The sequence below is a fragment of the Bolinopsis microptera genome, chromosome 1 (assembly GCF_026151205.1).
Source record: "Bolinopsis microptera isolate Bmic1 chromosome 1, MBARI_Bmic_1.0, whole genome shotgun sequence".
Taxonomy (NCBI): Eukaryota; Metazoa; Ctenophora; class Tentaculata; order Lobata; family Bolinopsidae; genus Bolinopsis; species Bolinopsis microptera.
The window spans coordinates 9361229-9383275 of record NC_087072.1 but is presented as its reverse complement, the minus strand read 5'-3'; the positions used below and the strand labels follow the sequence as shown (position 1 = coordinate 9383275).

General features: G+C 37.3%; 2 protein-coding genes across 4 annotated transcripts; one reads left to right on the top strand and one right to left on the bottom strand.

Moving 5' to 3' along the window:
- Nucleotides 1-3575: 3575 nt before the first annotated feature.
- Nucleotides 3576-21982, bottom strand: LOC134812139 (uncharacterized). 2 transcript variants are annotated; one of them, XM_063819362.1, is made up of 16 exons: nucleotides 21833-21982; nucleotides 21334-21447; nucleotides 20981-21154; nucleotides 20695-20767; nucleotides 19483-19620; nucleotides 18209-18440; nucleotides 17765-18054; nucleotides 16978-17374; nucleotides 16738-16848; nucleotides 16467-16628; nucleotides 12968-13100; nucleotides 12703-12797; nucleotides 12442-12542; nucleotides 12145-12280; nucleotides 4357-4489; nucleotides 3576-4082 (listed from the first exon to the last, which is right to left on the bottom strand). In XM_063819362.1, the coding sequence occupies exons 1-16, from the start codon at nucleotides 21948-21950 to the stop codon at nucleotides 3898-3900; spliced, it is 2592 nt and encodes an 863-aa protein (XP_063675432.1). In that variant the 5' UTR covers nucleotides 21951-21982; the 3' UTR covers nucleotides 3576-3897. The 2 variants fall into 2 exon arrangements, with proteins under 2 accessions (XP_063675432.1, XP_063675441.1); XM_063819371.1 differs by having other exon boundaries at nucleotides 3595-4082; nucleotides 18224-18440.
- Nucleotides 6624-12013, top strand: LOC134818870 (uncharacterized). Of its 2 annotated transcripts, none has more exons than XM_063828579.1 (7): nucleotides 6624-6876; nucleotides 7043-7319; nucleotides 8528-8645; nucleotides 8794-8921; nucleotides 10777-11052; nucleotides 11320-11595; nucleotides 11756-12013. In XM_063828579.1, exons 2-7 carry the CDS (start codon nucleotides 7274-7276, stop codon nucleotides 11758-11760), a joined length of 849 nt encoding a protein of 282 aa, XP_063684649.1. In that variant the 5' UTR covers nucleotides 6624-6876; nucleotides 7043-7273; the 3' UTR covers nucleotides 11761-12013. The 2 variants fall into 2 exon arrangements, with proteins under 2 accessions (XP_063684649.1, XP_063684640.1); XM_063828570.1 differs by lacking the exon at nucleotides 6624-6876 and adding an exon at nucleotides 6968-7037 and having other exon boundaries at nucleotides 7186-7319.
- Nucleotides 21983-22047: the final 65 nt, after the last annotated feature.

The following is a 22047-nucleotide window of genomic DNA, read 5'->3' as shown; positions in this document are numbered from 1 at the left end:
ATTCTTCATCACTGCCCAAAACTTGGAACTTTCGTCCTCGACGTGACTAATGTGCAAATTGTATTATCTTTAAATAAGGGGCTTATTAATAGGTTTATGGACAATATTGGACAATAGCGTGCCAAATACTTCAAATTTCCATGTTTATCACAAAGAAGCGAGTTCACGGGTAGAAAATCCAGGGAATTCGTTTAAAATATAATTGTCATGTCTTTTCCTAGTGAGTGATCTGTAATGTCGATAACACTGTTATCTTGATTCTTGATTCATGACTTACATTTACAACGCACGTAATATTAATTTTAGTCTGAAAAGTAAAAAACCTAACCAAGACTGTGCCCCAGCTGATTTTAATGGTTGATGCCCTGACTGCTACTGGATCCCCAATATTATTAGTCAGTGGCGAAACGTACCGATGTGCTAACCCCGCTACATTTTTTGCCCCCCCCCCCCCCCCCCCCCCCCCCTAAAGAAGGCGCCCATAAAGCTTTTGCATTTTGGCGAGCAGCAAAGTACCCGGCGCGGTTTGCACTGTATAACTATGCATATTATATGTATAATGTATATAGCCGTAACGGACTTTAAATACGATAAATAAGATATAAATTGCATGGCCATGAGTACAACTACAATAGTTCTAAAGGATTCGTACTAATTGAATCGAATTACGGAATTAAACCTGTACTAGATAGAGAACAGCCTAACATTAATTATTTATTTATGCAATAGGTCTATAATTGTATAATAATAAGTAGTAAATAGTATGAAGTAATATATTCATCAAAATCGTAACCGCGTATTTAAAATTCTTTAGCTATTTAAACAGTGGTTTATGATTTCAGGTCCTGGAGTCCCTAAGACTGATACTTGACGTTATGTTCAAAGTCATTTTCAAGCGGAGAAGCTGAGCGGGCAGATAAACTGATAAACAAAGGAGGGAGTAGACGAATTACACACCCCCGTGTCTGCTAAATGTAACCTAGCAACTCTTTCGTAGCGCAGAGTTATGGGAACATCAACAATGAATAATGATTACTCTCAGATGGTTGCCCTAGCGACCTAGTTTCCTAGCCTCTATAGTGGCTCCTACTAGTGATCTTTTTACTCAACCAGCTTGACCTTATGTCGGAGTGTCAACTTCTAGTAATATTGGCCCTGTTGTAAAGAGTATATATTACTACAAACTACTTATTACAGATCTCTATTTGCCTCCTTCTGATTTAACTGGTGTAGAGATCTGTGCGGGATTTAACATAATTATTGCCAAGATGCAAAATCAATCTGATTTATGCACTAACAAACATTAAACCTACGTCAAGTTGTTGATTTATATCAATATTTAATTCAATACCTCTTAATGGTAGTACAGCTGGCGAGAGGGCTCTAAAAAAGCAGTGCAATTAGTTTTGTAATGTGCGAATTTGAAAATAATAAATGGCTGTCATATAGGTCAAAAGTGGAATTATAGAAAGAAAATAAAAGCATTCAACATTAAAACTATCGCTTATAAAATATTATAATAAGCAGGAGTAAGCCTTAATCTTACCTCTCAAATGAATACAGGTTAGGCAGAAACAATTTGAAATTGAAGGGCTAGTCCGAAGAAGCAGTAGAACAAGAAATGAACAAAACCTTGATAGTTAGCCTTATTTTACCCTCCATCAATTAAAGACAGAAAGGGTAGGTGGAGTCTACCATCGACCTAAAGTATCCATATAATGTATACCAGGGCAAAGGATAGTTTAAAGGACGTTATTGTTCAAACATAATTCAAAAATCAGAAAAGATCTGTTAGCCTCATTTTACCCTCCATTAGAAGGAAATGGCTGGGCCAGCCTTCGACCTAGAGTATCCATCTCATGTATACCAGGGCAAAGGATAGTTTAAAGGACTTTATTGTTCAAACATAATTCAAAAATTAGAAAAGATCTGTTAGCCTCATTTCCCCCTCAATTAGAAGAAAAAAGGGGACGGCTGGGCCAGCTTTCAACCTAGGGCTAGAGCATCCATATCATGTATTTTAGGTCAGAGGATACTTGGATATACATTATTATTCAAATATAATTCACAACTTAGTAATGACTTGTTAGCCTCATTTCCCCCTCCATTAGAAGGAGAAAAGGGGTCGGCTGGGCCAGCCTTCAACCTAACGCATCCGTATCATGTATTTTAGGTCAGAGGATACGTTATTATTCAAATATAATTCACAACTTAGTAATGACTTGTTAGCCTCATTTCCCCCTCCATTAGAAAGAAAAAAGGGGTCTGCTTGGCCAGCCTTCGACCTAGAGCATCCATCTCACGAATTTTAAGTCAGAGGATACATTGATAGACGTTATAATTCAAATATAATTCATAACTTAGTGATGACTTTTTAGCCTCATTTTCCCCTCGATTAGCGAAAAAATTCCCTCTTCTCTTCGGATTCTGAAAGAGTTCGATCTGATGAATCGATTGAACACGTTCCCATATCCACATAATTAAAAATTTCCTCCCAAACCCATTTTCAGACCCTTTTACTGGGCCGCGCTCAGCCTGTCATTCCGCCAAATCTATATTTATGTTAATGAACATAAATGAACATGGGGTCCTCAGGTAAAGACCCTTCTGTAGCCAGCTCGCTTCGCTTGCAGCGGCTAAGTTACTTTCCCAGCAGGGGCGTGCGAGGAGTCGGCGCGAAGCGCCGGCTCCGAGGCTACTGCGGCAGGGGCTCGGGGGCGCAGCCCGCGGAAAATTTTAACTGGATTATATGCTATTGCTAAACCGATAGGATATCAATACAGAAGGATCAAAACAGTTGATTAGACACAAGTGGTTATAAGTAATATTTTAAGGGGGCAGGGGGCGCAAACCCTGAAAATTTTTAACTGCATTATATGCTTAACCAATAGGATATCAAAACAGAAGGTTCAAAACAGTTGATTAGACACTTGGTTATTAGTTATATTTTAAGGAGGCAGGGGCGCAGCATCCGGAAAATTTTTAACTGGATTATATGATAGACCAATAGGATATCAATAGAGAAGGTTCAAAGTAGTTGATTAGACACTCGGTAATATTTTGGATTCAAAACATTGGACAAATTAAAATTAAAGATGTCACGAATTTTAAGTCATTTAGAGAGGACAAATTTCCTCTCGATACCCAATGATTGAACTGCTCTTTGCGGACTGCAATTGTCAGTCGCTAACCAAGAAATTTCCTCTCACATGCCAAAAATTTCCTCATTCTTCACAAATTTCCTCCCAGATATCTGTTGGGTTTGCCAACTTTGTGGATATGGGAACACGTTTAAACTATTATAACATAATTAATAAATTGGAAGCTGTCATTAGAATACAAAATTTAAAATGACTCGTTAGCCTCAATTTGCCCTCGACTAAATGCTTCAAAAATTGTATTAATCGAACCTCAATTAGTTGAACTATAGACATGTGAAATATCATATGCCTATCTTAGAAGTTCTTGCTGTGATAATCTTCTAAAGTTAAATTGGGAAAAACGTGGTCCATCTCCTGCGAACTTTCCTAATGACCAGGGTCTAGTATACGTTTCTGAGATAATATCTAATAGTTAGACTGGCACAGTTCTTTTAAACTCTTTGTAAAATCAATGATACGAGGTATTACAATACTAATAAAAATGATATTATTTTATATTGGGTCTTTAATACTATTGCGATTGATGGTTGGGGACGTTTTGTGGGGATGTTTTTTATTGGAAATTTAATTTTGAACAATTTAAAATAAAAGTTCTAGTTGCAGAAGAGCTCCTGAAGTCAAGTACAATAAATTACAATAAAAACATAGCGAACCTCAGCAAACGTGCGTAAAACGAACAACACCGCGCAAGATATTCATATAAAAAGTGCTCAGTCGCGCGAGCGCGCGGTTATTGTTAAGTGTTCGGTAAGTCACAGTTCTGGCGGTACAACAGCACGTAGGCAGAGCGAGCATCTGAATCGTTTCCAGGGATACCGTCGTCAGAGGTGAGGGGCTCTCTTGTGGTTACCATGGTATCGTTATAGTAACGCCAAGTATCGTCGGTTAGAGACTGGCATGTGTAGTGACCACCACCTATACCTAAACATTGAATTGAGATGAGTTAAGAGTAAGAAAGCATATTTGGTCGATTTCACGATTCTTTTGTTCTCTCAATTAGTCAGCTGTCAGAGAAATGTTTAACTTCGTGTTGACTTAGAAATTTTTAGGAGAAACACCAATGAAAATGAAAATGTAAAACTGGGAACGAGCCAGCATCTAAGTTCTGATCAATACATGTAATAACCGTATTGGCTAACCTCCAGCATAATAACCGTATTGGCTAACCTCCGGTATAATGACCGTATTGACTCACCTCCAGTATGATGGACGATGCCACACAAAGAATAAGAGCTGACGGGTTTACTGCCAGTAGTTACACAGGAGAGATCCAGGTTGTGTTGGGGTATGTGGACTGGACACGAGATCTTCTCCGTCCTCCCGAGTCCCTGATAGTTATTGTTATACTTATTGTTATCAACGGGTGATATTCGTAAAATATTTGTTCCAAGTATTGTCATTGACCGTCGACGAGTATGGCGGCCGAGATGGCTCACCAAAATTTTCACTGAAAATTTTGAATTAAAAAATTAATTATACAATTAATCGCAAAATAAAAACGATTTTGAATTTGATTTGTAAAATGATTTTAAAATTTAAATAAAAAACGATTTTCATATTGAAATTGAAAACGATTCTCATTTTTAAAACGATTTTGAATTTGATTTTTAAAACGATTCTCATTTTTAAAACGATTTTGAGTTTGATTTTGAAAACGATTCTCATTTTTAAAACGATTTTGAGTTTGATTTTGAAAACGATATTGGTTTTGATTTTAAAAACGATATTGATTTTGATTTTGAAAACGATATTCATTTTGATTTTGAAAACGATATTGATTTTGGTTTCGAAAACGATATTGATTTTGATTTCGAAAACGATATTGATTTTGATTTTGAAAACCATTTTGATTTTGAAAATGTTTTTTTTTTTTATTTTTTTTTCGGTGGCGGCCGAGATGGCTCAGCTAGCTAATTAGCCGTATGGGATTTATGTTCCGGGGTATTTGGAACAGGTTTAGGGGATTAAAATAGTTAGTACCTGTCCCAAACCATCAGAAAAATCAAGTTTCGACCTCCCAACCCACTCAGGCCACTCCCAGGGGCCACGCCCATCCCAAAATAGCTGAAATCAAGATAGTTAGATGGGAGTGGCCCCTGTGAGTGGCCTGAGTGGGTTGGGAGGTCGAAACTTGATTTTTCTGATGGTTTGGGACAGGTACTAACTATTTAAACCCCTAAACCTGTTCCAAATACCCCGGAACATAAATCCCATGCGGCTAATTAGCTAGCTGAGCCTTCTCGGCCGCCACCGGAAAAAAAAAAAAAAACATTTTCAAAATCAAAATCAAAATGGTTTTCAAAATCAAAATCAATATCGTTTTCGAAATCAAAATGAATATCGTTTTCAAAATAAAAATCAATATCGTTTTTAAAATCAAAATCAATATCGTTTTTTAAATCAAAACCAATATCGTTTTCAAAATCAAAATCAAAATCAAAATCAAAATCAAAATCAAAATCAAAATCGTTTTCAAAATCAAACTCAAAATCGTTTCAAAAATGAGAATCGTTTTCAATTTCAATATGAAAATCGTTTTTTATTTAAATTTTAAAATCATTTTACAAATCAAATTCAAAATCGTTTTTATTTTGCGATTAATTGTATAATTAATTTTTTAATTCAAAATTTTCAGTGAAAATTTTGGTGAGCCATCTCGGCCGCCATAGTCGAGTGCAACTCGGTGCGCGTCTTGGTTGACGGATGTTACTCGTCTAAATTTCTTCGAAGTAGCGCGCGCCGGGCCAGACCATTAACAATGGTCAAGCGTCTTGGTAGGTCGTTAATACTAGTTAGCGATATTGACCCCAAATATTTTATCCTCTCATTCCGGATTTTAATTTTAGTCTGTTTTAGATCGATTTACCGCTGAGCAAGCCAATCATTTCACTTAACTAGCCCATAGCCGCTAAGCACTAAGGATCGGCTTAGCGGTGTACGCCTCTTCCACTTGTAAAAAATACACTTCCATTTGTATGCCAACGGTGAGCTGGACTTCAAAAAGAGGGTAAGAATAAAATATTGGCTCAGCCTTAAAGTCAATCGCGAACATTTTTAATATAGACGTTCTTTATCTTAATGAGAAATTTATCCAATATGGAAATGCCAATTAAAATTATATCTAGAACAGACTATAAATCAACTGATAAGATGACCAGTTACTCCTTAGAAAAATGGAATATATTTAATATACATAACATATATATGACTTAAATAATAATTCGATAAAAGTAAAAATTCGTTCAGTCTGGTGCACATAATTAATCTCGGAAAAAAGCCGATAAAATCATTTTATCAGTTCAATTCAAATTGGGCGCGTCGCAGCCGGAAATTAACTCGTCTTGCCATCTTAATTAGATTCGATTTGAAATGGAATCGAACTGCTACTGGAGTTGCTGTTGTTTAGGTTTAAATACGACTGTAGACGATGAATTCTTCGTCATTACGATTGGAGAAGTTTTCGGAACGCTTCCCCAGAGCCAGCCTTGCTGCTAGTCGTCGCTATAATATTAATATTTCACTTTTAGAAATTTAGACAAATCTTACAGGGCGTGATTTATATATAAGTAGTATAAATATGAACTGTGCGAGTTTTTTTTGTTGATTTCCAAGTCACCTAGATCCTGTGATAACATTTAAACCTTGTTTTCTTTTCGTATTTTAACAGGAAAAACTTTTCTTCGAACTTTTAAATATTCCGGGACGAATAAACCATGTACTCCTTACATTTTCCGTTTCCTCAACATTTTTCTTGTTGTTGAACTTGATAGTTAATATCACGCATATCTTCTCTTTACACTAGGATACAATGAAGCTAGTTCTGTTTGCGTGCCTTTTGGGGGCTGCACTCGGTTGTGAATGGTTGACGGTTGCTGAGTGAGTTTATAATTATGGTGATATTGATACTTGATAAGAGCTTTAACGATTGTAACTGCACGTCAAGTGTCATGCTTACGCCATCTTGATATATATGGTGCTTTATTCATAAGATTTATAACATTTGAGTGTAGCTAAATTATTTCAGATGTGCGGCGATAGTTGCAGAATGCGCTGCTGAATGCTGTTTCGGGGAGTGCGTAGAAGATCCACTTTGTCCTCGTTGTTTTGGCGACATGGCTTTAAAATGCATACCCTGCATAGAAAGGATCGACGATGCTGGTAAGTAGATCTGTTTTTAAATGTTTTAAACTTAAGCTAGAGAATTGCCTACGGAACAAATTATATCTTGAGTATACGCACAACGTGATTCTCTACTAGAAACCCGCTAGTCAAAAGCTTTGTTCGAGGAAATTTTTAAAATCAGTTATGTTTTAATTTTATTGTTCCTTTTTTACACTGAAACAAGCGTCATGGACTCAATTTGTAGGTATTCCAACCATAACAAGGTGGTTTTATTCGAAAAAATCATATGCTTTGTTTGTAATAGACGGGATGATGATTAATCACTCTACACTCGACTTTCACGTGAATTTTTTAACACGTTCTCTAGGTGGCCCTGAATGACTTAATTCAGCTATTTGAAACCTTATCCCTCTACTCTGCACCAACCCAAACCCAAACCCAATCCCTAAGTGAAGCATATTCTAAAACCCTAACCTTAACAAGAAATTCGACAAACTTCCGTATATGGTCATATCACGTATTATTTTTTTTCGCCAGGGGAGCATTTTAACCTTATTTCATGTTATTGTTATGTTATGTCGGGTGATGGATTTTGAATACTATTTTACTTTGAAACTGCAATCGAATAAAAATATGCAGTCTGGAAGAAAATTGTATAGAATTTTGCAATATGAATATGGCAGGTAGAATTCTGTGGATTTTCAAAACTTTTGTGAAAATAATGTTGCAGGTAAAACAGTTACCTTAGGGCCAATAAATTTGGTTCACAATAAATCTGGTTACTATAATTTTGGTTACCATAATTTTAGTCACAAATTTCGCAAATTTTTAGTCTGCAAAAATTTTTGTCACATTTTTCGACTTTTCGAGACCATTTTCCATTCCATTTACCTTAAGAATGACAAATTTAGTCTACCCCGTCTGAGCATTACAGATTAAGCTGCAATGCATTACTCAGGAATTTCAATAACATCGGATCCAGAGTTTGTGACTCTGTATCACTAAGTTCTTCAGTACACTGTTCAGTTTCTTTTTCACCCTTTTTCGACTTGACCATTTCTGTCGGTACGATGTAGTTTATGTCGATATGATTCAATTAATTTGAATGGAAATCACCTACCTTAGGGCCAATAAATTTGGTTCACAATAAATTTGGTTACCATAATTTTGGTTACTATAATTTTGACCTGACCCAACAGAACCACATTCCACAACACCCGTTGAACCAGATTATACACGATCAGGTGAATCAGATAGTGACTCCTGCTTCATGAGCAACACAAGGAGCAGTGGCTCAGTGATACAACAAGTAACATATACTGGGAGGGAGGATTGTGTGGAGCTGTGTTTATCTGAGAGCAGGTTTGTTTTTTATTTGTATTTTACTAATGATATAATCCAATCTGGACTGTAAAGTGAAATTTTATCCAGACAATTCAGATAGCAGCTTGTCTGCTCGTCGCCAACAAATACTTGAATAAATGGAATTATCACTATGCAAATTTTACAGATGCGAGGGTATTGTGATCAGTCCACTCGTTTGGAGGGTGACAACGTGTTACATTATTGGAGAACACACAACTTCTGCATACTGGGGGTGGCAATATGCCGACAGATCTTGCTTCGAAAGTGAACCTGGTTAGTTCAGTGTATTTTAAAACCAATTACCTGTTTTGGAAAATGGTCTCGAAAAGGTCCATTTACCTTAAGAACGACAAATTTAGTCTACCCCATCTGAGCATTACAGATTAAGCTGCAATGCATTACTCAGGAATTTCAATAACATCGGATCCAGAGTTTGGACTGTATCACTAAGTTCTTCAGTACAATGTTCAGTGTTCAGTTTCTTTTTCACCCCTTTTCAACTTGACCATTTCTGTCGGTACGACGTAGTTTATGTCGATATGATTCAATTAATTTGAATGGAAATGTAATGTCCAAGAGGAGCTCTAACCCAATAGGAATTTGGTACAGTTTTGTACAGTAGGAACGGTGATGTCATTATATTAAATATAAAGCCCTATAAACAATGTAGGAAATGTTAGCTTAATAATATTCAATAGTCATGTCATATATGCTCTACTGAAATTTCGGTCTCCTTTAAAATTAGTCGTCAAAAAATTTAGTCTCATGAAATTTGGTTTACAACAATTTTAGTCAAAAGTTTGACTAAATTTATGGTAGACTAAATTTGTCGTTCTTAAGGTATTATTATTACGTATCCGTATTGATTGTCTTAACAATTGATCAATGTTCTCATGGTTCCAAATCTCATGATTCAATGTCACTTAATAAATTAACTCCTCACTAACCTTATGCCTAACTAACCTTATGCCAAACACATTACACATTATTTTATTTCCTCATCTTTGTAGGCGGGAGCTCTGTCATCAGAAGTACGTATCGAGAATTAATCGGACCGAAAATTTTCTGAGTCGAAATTTAAAAAAAGGTTTTCTGGAAATAAAGCTACGTTTGTTCATGCGCGAGTTTTTTTTTTGTTGATTTCCAAATCACCTAGATCCTGTGATAACATTTAATCCTTGTTTTCTTTTCGTATTTTAACAGGAAAAACTTTTCTTCGAACTTTTAAACTCCTTAAATTTTCCGTTTCCTCGACATTTTTCTTGTCGTTGAACTTGATAGTTAATATTTTCTCTTTACATTAGGATACAATGAAGCTAGTTCTGTTTGTGTGCCTTTTGGGGGCTGCACTCGCAGGTAAACTAAATTATTGGCATTCTCTTGAAGAGGAATGCAGTCCAATATCAATCCTTCATTCAATTATAAAATCTATAGATTACGAATTGCGTTAGAATCGCATTGAGTACGAAATTTGTATCTGAATAAGGCCACTGAAAAATCTCGAAAATCGAGTTTAGAGTGATTTAGCATGCTCGGACACTGACAGGGTTAGCCCTTCAAGATTGATTTTAATGCAATAAAAAGTTTATCTGCTCATAATTTACCTTGCTATTGGCTTAATTAAATAATTTAATGGCCTACACAAACGCTGTTTTAATGTTTGATACGTACTAACTACTAACGTTCCTAATATATGTCATGTGGGGTGATGGATTTTTAATATTATTTTACTTTGAAACTGCAAAAAAATACAAAATACGCAGTCTGGAAGAAAATTGGATAGAGTTTTGCAATATGAATATGGCAGGTAGAATTCTGTGGATTTTCAAAATTTTTGTGAAAATAATGTTGCAGGTAAAAAAGTGGCGGGTTAAATTTGGCGGATTTTCAGAAAATGTTTGATTTTATGGTTCAGCTGTAATAAATATCAATCCTTCATTCACTTATGAAATTATTAGATTACGAGTTAACGAAAAGATTTGTATGGTGAATCGCGTAAGAATCGCGTTGAGTACGAACTTTTTATCTGATTAAAGTCTGTTGAATGATAGAAGTGCAGTTACTCTGTAGATTATTATATCAAATTAAAGCTCTCATTAAAACTTGTAACTATAATCAAATCCTGAAGGTGAATGCAGTCCTAAGAGTCTGGGCTGCTGGACTGACCTTCCTACCAGAGCAATAGCTGGAGGCATCAGATTCAACTCAGATACACCGATTGAAGACTGCTTCAACCTCGCCATGGAACAAGGCTTCTCTGTCTTCGCAGTCCAAGCCAACAGAGAATGTTTCACTTCAGCCGATGCCGCGGAAACGTTTAACCAATATGGGTTGTCGGCTGCATGTCAATATGACGGCAGGGGAGGTACTTGGGCTCAAAATGTCTACCAAGTTACGTGTGAAGGTAAAATGTTTGATTTTATGGTTAAGCTACAACGAATATCAATCTTTCATTCACTTACGAAATTAATTATAGATAACAAGTCAACGAACAAAAATTTTTCCCCAAAACTGAAATAGTCTATTAAAATAAGGCCAGTTAGAATCACGCTGGGCACGAACTTTTTCTCTGATTAAAGTCTGTTGAAAGATAGAAGTGCAGTTACTCTGTAGATTATTATATCAAATTAAAGCTCTCATTGAAACTTGTAACTATAATCAAATCCTGAAGGTGAATGCAGTCCTAAGAGTCTGGGCTGCTGGACTGACCTTCCTACCAGAGCAATAGCTGGAGGCATCAGATTCAACTCAGATACACCGATTGAAGACTGCTACAACTTCGCCAAGGAACAAGGCTTCTCTGTCTTCGCAGTCCAAGCCAACAGAGAATGTTTCACTTCAGCCGATGCCGCGGAAACGTTTAACCAATATGGGTTGTCGGCTGCATGTCAATATGACGGCAGGGGAGGTACTTGGGCTCAAAATGTCTACCAAGTTACGTGTGAAGGTAAAATGTTTGATTTTATGGTTCAGCTAAATTGAATAACGAATATTAACCATATATTTACTTTTGAAAAGATATGTTTCTGATGCACGATATTTTGAGAGTTTTACTGGTTCTTTATTAATTGATCGTAATCTCAAAATAATTTCTCTGCCATTTTCAGAGTAAACACATCATGGAACGCTGAACGAAGAACAATTGCTAGACAAAGAAAGAAAAAAAAAGAAAAAGAAGCACAAAGAGATGATCTTTTTGGTGAAAATATTATTTATTAGTGGATAATTTCTGTCTTTTCTAAAAAATTTTGAAAACTTAAAGTGTATTTAATTCCTTACATTTATTTTCTTCGTTCCATGCTGAGTATAAGATTTTTAAATTTTCAAGAAAGGTATTTTAATTGATGTAGTTTATATCATGATTCATGTTTTTGACTGAGGTTGAAAGAGTACAGTATAAACTTCTTGTAAATTTTCGAACAAAGTACAATTTTCAACTCTACTGTTTCTAAGTGACTAGAAAAAGTAAGTTACTAAAAAATATTAAGAAACTCACGGTTGAGAGGACGTTGAAACGGTTGAGCTGAAGAATAAGGTAAGGAGGGAGATGTGAGATGGAGGTTGAGGTTATAGCTGATTGCTCACTGTCACATAAAGTACAATACCAGGTACTGCCCGCACATAACTCGTCACTGGAGGGAAAGAACCATTAGGTGAACTGGTTACTAGGTGGTTACTGTCAGTAACCTGGTTACTTAGCAACCAGGGTACTTAGCACACATTAGGGCACAATACCACGCAACATTATATTATACAACTGTGTCACTGCTTCAAGTATAGTATAAAGAATTACCTTTTAACAAACGCATTAAGACAGTCTTGTAGTTCTAGAGGTTTCAGACTCAATTCCAGTTTCTTCAGCGACTCTGTGTCCGTGACATGGGTTAACTGTTCCTGTAATAATAATAATAATAGGTCAAGGTCAGAACAGAAACAGTTACCATCATTTTAGAATCAGCAAATCCTAAGACCAAGTTACAAAGCCAATCACTGATTTGAATTTCAATCGAACAAATATAATAATTAAATAAAGTGTTCTTATGTTTGAGCTAACCTCCAAAGCTGAGGGACACTGGGCGAGTATAACAACAAAGTGATGTGATCCAAGGATCATGTACTCCTCGTCTTCTGTAACTTCTCTCTTTACATCTGAGGGATTATTGAGAGGTAATGAAACCGATTGCAATAATCAGCTTTTAATAATATTGTCATCTTGGTAATCGGTGGTTTGCGTTTAGGGTACAAAACTTATTGGAAGGTCAGCTATCTAGTTTAATAACCAAACAACTAACACAACAACTAAATAAGAAACAAATTACCGGTGCCATCAGCTAGGAAGAGGGCGGCAGTAGAGGGAGAGAGAGGAAAAGGGAAGAGGTCAGATACAAAGGAGCGTAAAGCAGTCCCCTCAATTTTACTGGGCAGTTCTATCAGGTAGGGGTGACCTATCAGCTGACGGTAGTGGGTTAATTTCACTGTGTTACATAAATTGTGATGAATGTGTAGTCGATTATGATAAAATTGATATTTTCACTCCAAACCCTGAACCAACTAATACTAGTGGCGAATTCCAATTTATCAAGCTCCATCAGTGCAAAGGATACAACAGAACGAAAATAATTGGCAATGTTTACCGTTCTCCCGCTAGGAGACCTGAAGCGTTTCTAGAAATTTTCAAAAATACGCTGCACAACCTAGGGAGACACACCCGTAAACATATGACGCTTCATGGAGATTTCAACCTTGATTTACTGAAGCACAGCAGCGACCAAGCATGTCAGAACATTATAGATATTGCGTCCTCTTACGGTTTTATTCAAATTGTATCACGCCCAACTCGCCTAACGGACCATAGTGCCACGCTTATTGACCACATCTACACAAACAATCTTGAGGATACAATAAGCTGTAACGTCTTAACGACAGATATGTCTGATCACTTAGCAATAGTCACTACAATAAATCTTGATAACACGCCAACCAGCAGCTACCGCTCTGCGTCTAACTCACAAAATGTATCTCAAACTGAAACACGTAGATTTAACGACACCAACAATCAAAAATTCAGAGACTTAATTACAGATGAAAGCTGGTCAGAAATTTTTAACAATACCAATGATGCCAACGAACAGTTCAATAATTTAAATACGGCTTATAATAAGATTTACGAGTCTGCCTATCCCACAAAAAGACAATCACGAAGACAAAATGAACGTGTTAATCCGAAACCATGGATGCTGCCCTGGCTCGAAGAAGCTATAGAACGTAAAAATGAGTCATATTATGATTTTGTTAAGGAACCATCTGATAGTAACCGTAGTAAATATGACCGTCTGAAGAAGTTTTGTAATAAACACATCGATAAAGCTAAAAACAAGCACTTCAAAAAATTTTTTGAGCAAAACAAAGAAAATTCTAAGAAGCAGTGGCAAATGATAAACAGTCTTCTTAATAGGAAAAAATCTAAACCTACTTCAATTAAACTGACTGACGAAGACGGCTCAATCAGCACTCCGGCAGCTGTAGCAGAAAAATTTAACGATTACTTCTCAAACATCGCTCCTAAAATTAAGTCTGAAATTAGTAGTAGGACCACTTTTGATCCTGGTGGAACCCATAGCACACTTCGCAACGCCACTCCAAGTAGTATTTACTTAAAGCCAGTCACTGCCACAGAAATTCAGGACGTCATAAACCTGCTTAAGAATAAAGCCACACTAGACACTAAAATTGAACCTCTAAAAATCGCTAACAGCTGTCCCAGTTTTACTAGTGTACTAGCCCACGTTGTCAACAGTTCTTTTGAACAGGGGATCTTTCCACAGGCTTTGAAAGAAGCGAAGGTGGTCCCAATTCACAAAGGTGGATCTAAATCTGACATAAAAAATTACAGACCAATATCTCTTCTTGCTTCTTTCTCTAAAGTATTTGAAAAGCTAATGCATAACCGAGTTATAAGTTTTTTAGATAAATACAGCATACTATGTGAAAACCAATACGGTTTTCGCCCGGGTAGGTCTTGTGAACATGCTCTTCTCAACGCAAAAGACACCATTCTTAATTCAATGTCTAAAAAGCAGGTAACTTTACTTCTTTTAATCGACTTCAGCAAAGCTTTCGACCTTGTGGATCATTCCATACTCTTGCGCAAGCTGGACCATTACGGTATAAGGGGTCAAGCCTTAAACTGGTTTAAGTCATATCTCACTAACAGGAAACAGTTTGTATCAATTGGCACGTCAAAATCTTCAACCAACCAAATTTTATACGGCGTGCCTCAAGGGTCAATATTAGGACCTTTACTTTTTATAATCTACATAAACGACCTGCCTCAAATATCAGGTATAGCCAATTTCATTATGTACGCAGATGATGCCAACATCTTCCTGATAGGAGAAAATCTTAATGAAGTTTACGATAAACTAAATACTCTTAGCGATGCTTTAGTTAAGTGGGTAGATAATAATGGTTTAGCTCTCAACCTTAAGAAAACAAATTATATGATCTTCTCTCGACAAAGAAATCTTAATTATCGTGATGTGGCAATTTCTGGTGTCACAATTGAGAGAAAAACAGAAGCCCGTTTTTTAGGAGTTATAATAGATGATAAACTAAACTGGTCCCATCATATTTCTGCCATGAAAATGAAAATGTCCAGATACATAGGAGTCATGTACAAACTTAAAAAATATCTGCCTCTCGAAGCACGTCTTCAAATTTATCAAAGTTTTGTGCAGTCACACCTTAATTATTGCAGCCTTGTATGGGGTTTTGCTGCCAAGTCTCATATTGAATCGCTTTTTGTAAAACAGAAAATGGGCCTTCGAGCAGTATTACCTGGTTTCGTCAATTACTGGTACAAGGACGGTATCCCCCCAGCAAGTACCAAGTCTGGCTTTTATTCACATAAAATATTGACAGTACACAGTATCATTGTAAAGAACGCACTCATTTTAATGCATAAATTGAAAAACTTTCCTAATCTAGTACCATTGTCTCTCAAGAAAACAATTCCCAAAAGCGCACCATTATTTAATACTAACCTGGATTCTATTCTCACTACACAATGGTCAGAAAAGTATGGTCAACACCCTTACAACAACTCAGTATTTTTTAAAGGTCCATTATTAGCAATAAACCGATATAATGTTGCAGCAACTTCCCCGCCTAGTCTATTTAACCTGAACATTTACAAAACTTGTATAAAAACTATGCTCATCGATCAGCAAAATGAAAACATCGAAGACGATTGGCCTAATTTCATGTTATATTGTATAACAGGACTAAGAAAATCAAAGCGTAACATAAACCAAAATGCCGATAATAACCTTGTCTCTACATCTTAGATTATATGCACACACTTATGCATCACTCAATAAACGTCGCATATCTCATCAATTACACTGCCAACATAGGACATTCTTTTTTATCGCCGCGATTTCAAATCAAGTTACAAATTCTACAAATTTTGAAGTGCTCAGTCTTGTTTTACTTTTCTTATCTTTACCTATTAACCATTGGAAAATAAAACTTTAAATTATAAACCTTCATTGCATACTTTACCGGTAGAGTCTAAATTGAATAGTTTGAGATTTCCTTTACATTTTATATTTATGCATGTGCCCCACGGGGATGAATTTCTTATTACCATTGATATTATATATATTTTTTTGAGTAAACATTGGCTGGTACCACGGGCCAGTCCCCAACCGAACCGTATAATAACCAAACACACCTTGGCAAATGTATTTGGTAAAATCAACAACATTTGAACTGAAAGATTCCACGTTTTCAGTGACAGAAGTTTAAAATGCTCACGTTATCATTATAAGAAATAAGGAGGGGAGTCTGAGTCCACCGCACTGCACTGGTATGTTCAGATCCTGCAGGATGGAGCTCCTTCATATGCTCCTTACACACTGGGCACTGTGAGCTCGTGTCGGACTCCCTGTACGAGTCGTAACACTCCTTGCAAATTGTCTAAGGAGCGAGTTATCAGGGATTGTTATAAAATGTAACGCTGTACAGCTAGGTGGTAGGTACGTAATATTTAGTGATTATATAACTAGCAAATGAGTCGGGAACTGACCATGTTGCAGTTTTCATGGGAGAGGAGGAGATGAGGGGGGAAGTCCTCCAGACATATTACACAGCAACTCCAATCAACCAACATCCCAACTTCTTTGGGTTTATTCTCTATCTAGAGGAAATTGTTATTTCTAATTCGCGGAATCTTGATTGTGATACGAGTCTTAATTGGCTTATAGCATGGGAATTATCTTTATCAAAGGTTTAGTAATTAGTTTATAGTAAATAAATGGATACGAACCTTCGCTTCTGGGTTGAACAATTCCAGCTTGTTTTTGAACTGCTTTGTGTTTTCCGAAACATCGATGTTGACCTCGATATTAGCGTCGATAACCTCTCTGTTCAACTTGTTATCTGTTTTAGAATCAGTATCCAGATTGTTCTCGAAATAGTTCGCATCCTCACACTGTCCCTTCCTAGTGTCAGACTCATACATATAGCGCTCAAACGCGTACACGGAGTTGCGGGAGTCGTTGACGTGTTTAACTAGTGTCTCGTTACCGTGAACCATGTGGACACGACTCCTGTAAATCTCGGCTATAACAATGTCCTCTGTAGTAATGGGAAGGTCGACAAGTGAGAGCACAGCACTCTTCAGATCTGATACTCTGCCATACTGACTGACTACAACGAGGTACCTGAAATTGTATATCTGCTAAAGATATGTGATCATGTTTAATAGAGCCTTTGTAACGCCTTTATATTCTAATTTTATTAACTTAACTTTTTTTAATTAAAAATTTATAAACTTAATATGGTGTCAGAAGAGATCATGTATTGTTTTTGTATATTAGAGCTTTAGCCACAGGTAGGTTGGTCTGCACGGAGTCACACAGTTTCAATTCCTTGTTTAACTAGCCGTACAGCAAGGATATCCACCAGGTTAGCCACATAACCAACACTACCCTGCCAAAGTCAGCTATATACCATGGTTTTCTCGAAAGTATTTCCTTTTATTTGACTTTCGTCAAGAAAGTACTGTCATATTATACTTATCAGTATAATTGAACACAGAATTATATCTAAACCTGTATGCTTTATGATCAGAGTTAGGTATCCAAGTCACTACAATGTGTCTGTCAGTTGCGTGAGGTAGAGGAAGAGAAATGTGGTTGTAAGGCGCGTAATGCGCAACCGTGTGACCACAGTGGCAGCAAGTGGTGTGTGTTACAAACTGGCCGAAGAAAGTGTCAGTGATTATGGAGGAGTTGTTTTGTTCCCACTCAGCCCAAACCAGGTCATGGTGGGCGAGGTCGGAGGAGCCTTGTATCGCTGTGTTACTGTCAACACTCCTACTGCAGTCCTCGTCCCCTTCCAACTGAGAAACAGGGTGAGTGTTTTAATATTATAGATGAGAGCTTAGGGGTAGTTTAGCTGAGGCCAAATAAAATGACACACAAATAGAATAGACTGAGGAAGCAGAATTTTTACAGATAAGTCGGGAATGATAGAGAAGTATAAACAGAACAAACGTTAAATGCCGTAACTGTGGTTGGCGACAGGACAGGCAGATTGCAAAGAGGTATATCTGTATTCTTGCTGCCTTCAGGTATCAAGGAGAACTCCTTTTCGTGCAGGGTCGGTTTACTGGTAGCGATGTTGTGACATATGTTCTCATGTAAAGTAGTATCCATGTGCCGATCCTCCATCAGGTTTATTGGCAGATTCTCGTGTACCCTACCTTTCTGTGGCGTTATGGACAGACTGAAATGAAGAATAAATATCAGAAGTTAGATTAGTGTGTCAGATGGTATGATTTGCCGGTGGCTTTACAATCTAAAACCCGGAAACCTTTTTGTTCAAATTAAAACCAGAAAGCAGTCGGCCGCCGGACAGGAACAAATTATATAAATTTGAGCTAAGTGCGCGCGCGCGCATGAATTGCGTTTATTTGCGCGGAAAAGCGATTATTTAGATCTTCGCAGCGTCCAAGTTTTTCTTAAGTAGACCCTCCAGGCCGTCCAAAAGCTGAATAATGCCAATATTATGTCGTCTCGGATACATCCTTTATGAATTATTCATATGCTAATATTTTGTAAGTGAGACAGCCATATTTAATGGCATGGTTTACTTTTATTCGGTTTTGTTTTGTCAAAAAACAAAAAAAGAAGGCCTGACCTTTTTCATTTCATTTTTCAAGGACATTAGATGGAGATTCGAATAGGCCGGCCATACTTTCTGCTCAAATGTGTGCGCCATTATTTGATTCCATCATAATACCCTACATTTTGTGGCAGTTATACTGCAAAGCCTCGACTCTCACGGGATATCGTTGCAACAAAGTTTTTTCGTTTCGTATAAGCATATAATCGGAACCTTGTGTCCCACAACTGTGTCCCACAACTGTGTCTCACAACTGTGTCCCACAACTGTGTCCCACAACTGATTCAAGACTTCAGATCAATAAAACAATCAACTGTCATTCTGAATTTTGACGAAGCTTCTGTCACAAGGAACATACCTTATTCCATAAATAACTAAATAACACACTATTAATAACTTGTTGGACACATTCCCCCCCCCCCCCCCTCCCCCATTCAGTGCTCTTTTGTCCGTTTTATCGAGCCCCAATATAAATCTTCAGACGGTACGAGGTAACTAGATTAATCAATCTAGTTGCGGCCGCTCAAAGACAAGCAATAAAATAAAAATATCGTTAAAAGGCTTCGACAGATTGAAAATATTTACATCATCAGGAAGAAAATGTGATAACCCCCTCCCCCCATATCAGATAGTAACTCGATACCTGTTCAAGTTCTCGTCTGCTATGTTGGGAATGTTTGGAGGTGTTATGTTCATTGTTGAGAAGGTGTTAGTGTTGAAACCATTCTCCTCCTTCCGGGCTACAAACGTCCCACTCATACTAGTATCCATCACGAAATCCCTGGTGTTGGGTAAAAAACTTCACTAATTGATAAATAAATGGATCCAGGCTGTTAAATGCGCGAAAAATTCGGTAAAAATGCGGCTGTGGGAGCGCGCAGCATTCTCGAGTCTCTGATCTAGTTGGATATGTGAATTGTGACGTTATACTTCAATTTCAAATCTCAAACATACAAATCTCGATTCTCGACAAACGTAGACTAGACTGTGGAGGTAATTAAGTGTTTTCAAGTTTATTAAGAGAAGTTAATTTACTCCATAACGTCTTCGGGTATGAGCTAAATTTAACCCCTTGCGATTTTGGTCAGTACCCACGCTAGTCACTAACCAGTTACCACGAATGTGTTTCGGGAAACACATGTTTTGGCAATATTCCACCATACAAAGCCAACTATAGTGAACATTTTGATGTGGGCAAGTGATTTCCTGTTGGTATATTTTTTTAAATGCGGAAATTTTCAGAGAAAAATTCGTATGCGAATTTAATTCGAATAATATGTTTAGTGCGAATTTAGAATTTAACAGCATTGAAATGGATTACTGTACAACTCACCTATCAGCCGGTATTACTGTACAACTCACCTATCAGCCGGTATTACTGTACAACTCACCTATCAGCCGGTATTACTGTACAACTCACCTATCAGCCGGTATTACTGTACAACTCACCTATCAGCCGGTATTACTGTACAACTCACCTATCAGCCGGTATTACTGTACAACTCACCTATCAGCCGGTATTACTGTACAACTCACCTATCAGCCGGTATTACTGTACAACTCACCTATCAGCCGGTATTACTGTACAACTCACCTATCAGCCGGTATTACTGTACAACTCACCTATCAGCCGGTATTACTGCACAACTCACCTATCAGCCGGTACTACTGTACAACTCACCTATCAGCCGGTATTACTGTACAACTCACCTATCAGCCGGTATTACTGCACAACTCACCTATCAGCCGGTATTACTGTACAACTCACCTATCAGCCGGTACTACTGTACAACTCACCTATCAGCCGGATTTACTGTACAACTCACCTATCAGTCGGTATTACTGTACAACTCACCTATCAGCAGGTACTCCCTCTTCACAGGGTTTCTCCTCACATTTGAGACACTCGTGAAGGTGATCTAACAACTCTGAAATAATGTGTTATCAATCTGGTGCGACGAAGTTGGATCCACATGCACAAGTAGAGTGAAAACATTTACTGACACTAAAAGCTATTCCTCATACTCATAAATTTCTTGAACATTAACAATAGGCGAGGTGAGTTTGTTTCTTGATTTTGAATCTATTTTCTCGGAGAAATGGTGAAAGATAATAACCACTTTTCGGTGGCCAAATGTTACCTATAAGCAGTTCGTGTGCATCGTGTTGTCTGTATCCCATGTATCTAGAATAAGTAAGTCCAATCTCGTGTTTAAGCTGACCAGTGTTCAGCTGTATAAAGTTTCCAGAGGCTGCTTTCTTTATCAATGATATCAGTTCACGTCCTATGCCAGTACTCTGCAACTTCTCCTCCGCTGTCGAAAAACAGGTTTAACATTTTGTCAGGACAAAAACTCAGGTGAATACTTGAGGCTAAACTTATAGACTCCGGCATACTTTGGGTGAAAAAATGTAATTTAACATTTCAATTTTTATAACTGTTTAATTGTTACCGGAGGACCTAAAATAGTTGAACTAAAAGGTAATATCAAACCAGCAAGAGTTGTGTTAATACTAGGAACAGAGAAGAGGAGTTGTAGAACTGCATTCATATAACAGGTGTTGCCCAGATTAGTCAACCCTACCACCATTCTCGACCCTTCCCCTCCTGACGAGATATACCTGTTAAACACGTGACACAGTTTTGTTAAACACGTGACACAGTTTTGTTAAACACGTGGCACAGTTTTGTTAAACACGTGGCACAGTTTTGTTAAAAACGTGACACAGTTTTGTTAAACACGTGACACAGTTTTGTTAAAAACGTGACACAGACCTGTTAAACACGTGACACAGTTTTGTTAAACACGTGACACAGTTTTGTTAAACACGTGATAGTAGTAAACCGAAATTAACTTTTTCCCGCATCGAGATAGTAGAACCCCGCTATCGTGTCGGGCTTCTTGGATTCACGATTTGTTAATTGGAATTCTATGATCTAAATTAGCTTATGCGGGATGTAAAGAACACCATCATGATCAGAGACAACATACCCGTAACATCAGAATGCACATTGTGTTCGTTCGACTCCTTATCTACAAGATTACTCTTCTCATTGCATGTCTCCTTCTTAGCAGACAAGTTACTCCTCTCATCCCCCAATAATGTCATCAAAGTACTGGCTAATAACAGAGTTGCAATTAGGTAAAGAGCTACAAAAGATTGAAAACAAAGCGATATTGTTCGAATATTGTTGAATTGTTTAGTA

Bases quoted from the DNA above. Each gene is read 5' to 3' on its own strand.
- LOC134818870 (XM_063828570.1), top strand. From the start codon at position 6,970: ATGAAGCTAGTTCTGTTTGCGTGCCTTTTGGGGGCTGCACTCGGTTGT. The intron at 7,038-7,185 runs GTGAGTTTATAA...AAATTATTTCAG, and splicing joins GAATGGTTGACGGTTGCTGA to ATGTGCGGCGATAGTTGCAG. The intron at 8,922-10,776 runs GTTAGTTCAGTG...CAAATCCTGAAG, and splicing joins TTGCTTCGAAAGTGAACCTG to GTGAATGCAGTCCTAAGAGT.
- LOC134812139 (XM_063819362.1), bottom strand. From the start codon at position 21,950: ATGACATTATTGGGGGATGAGAGGAGTAACTTGTCTGCTAAGAAGGAG. The intron at 16,849-16,977 runs GTTCGTATCCAT...AATTTCCTCTAG, and splicing joins TGTTCAACCCAGAAGCGAAG to ATAGAGAATAAACCCAAAGA. The intron at 12,281-12,441 runs GTAATTCTTTAT...CTTTCCCTCCAG, and splicing joins CTTAATGCGTTTGTTAAAAG to TGACGAGTTATGTGCGGGCA.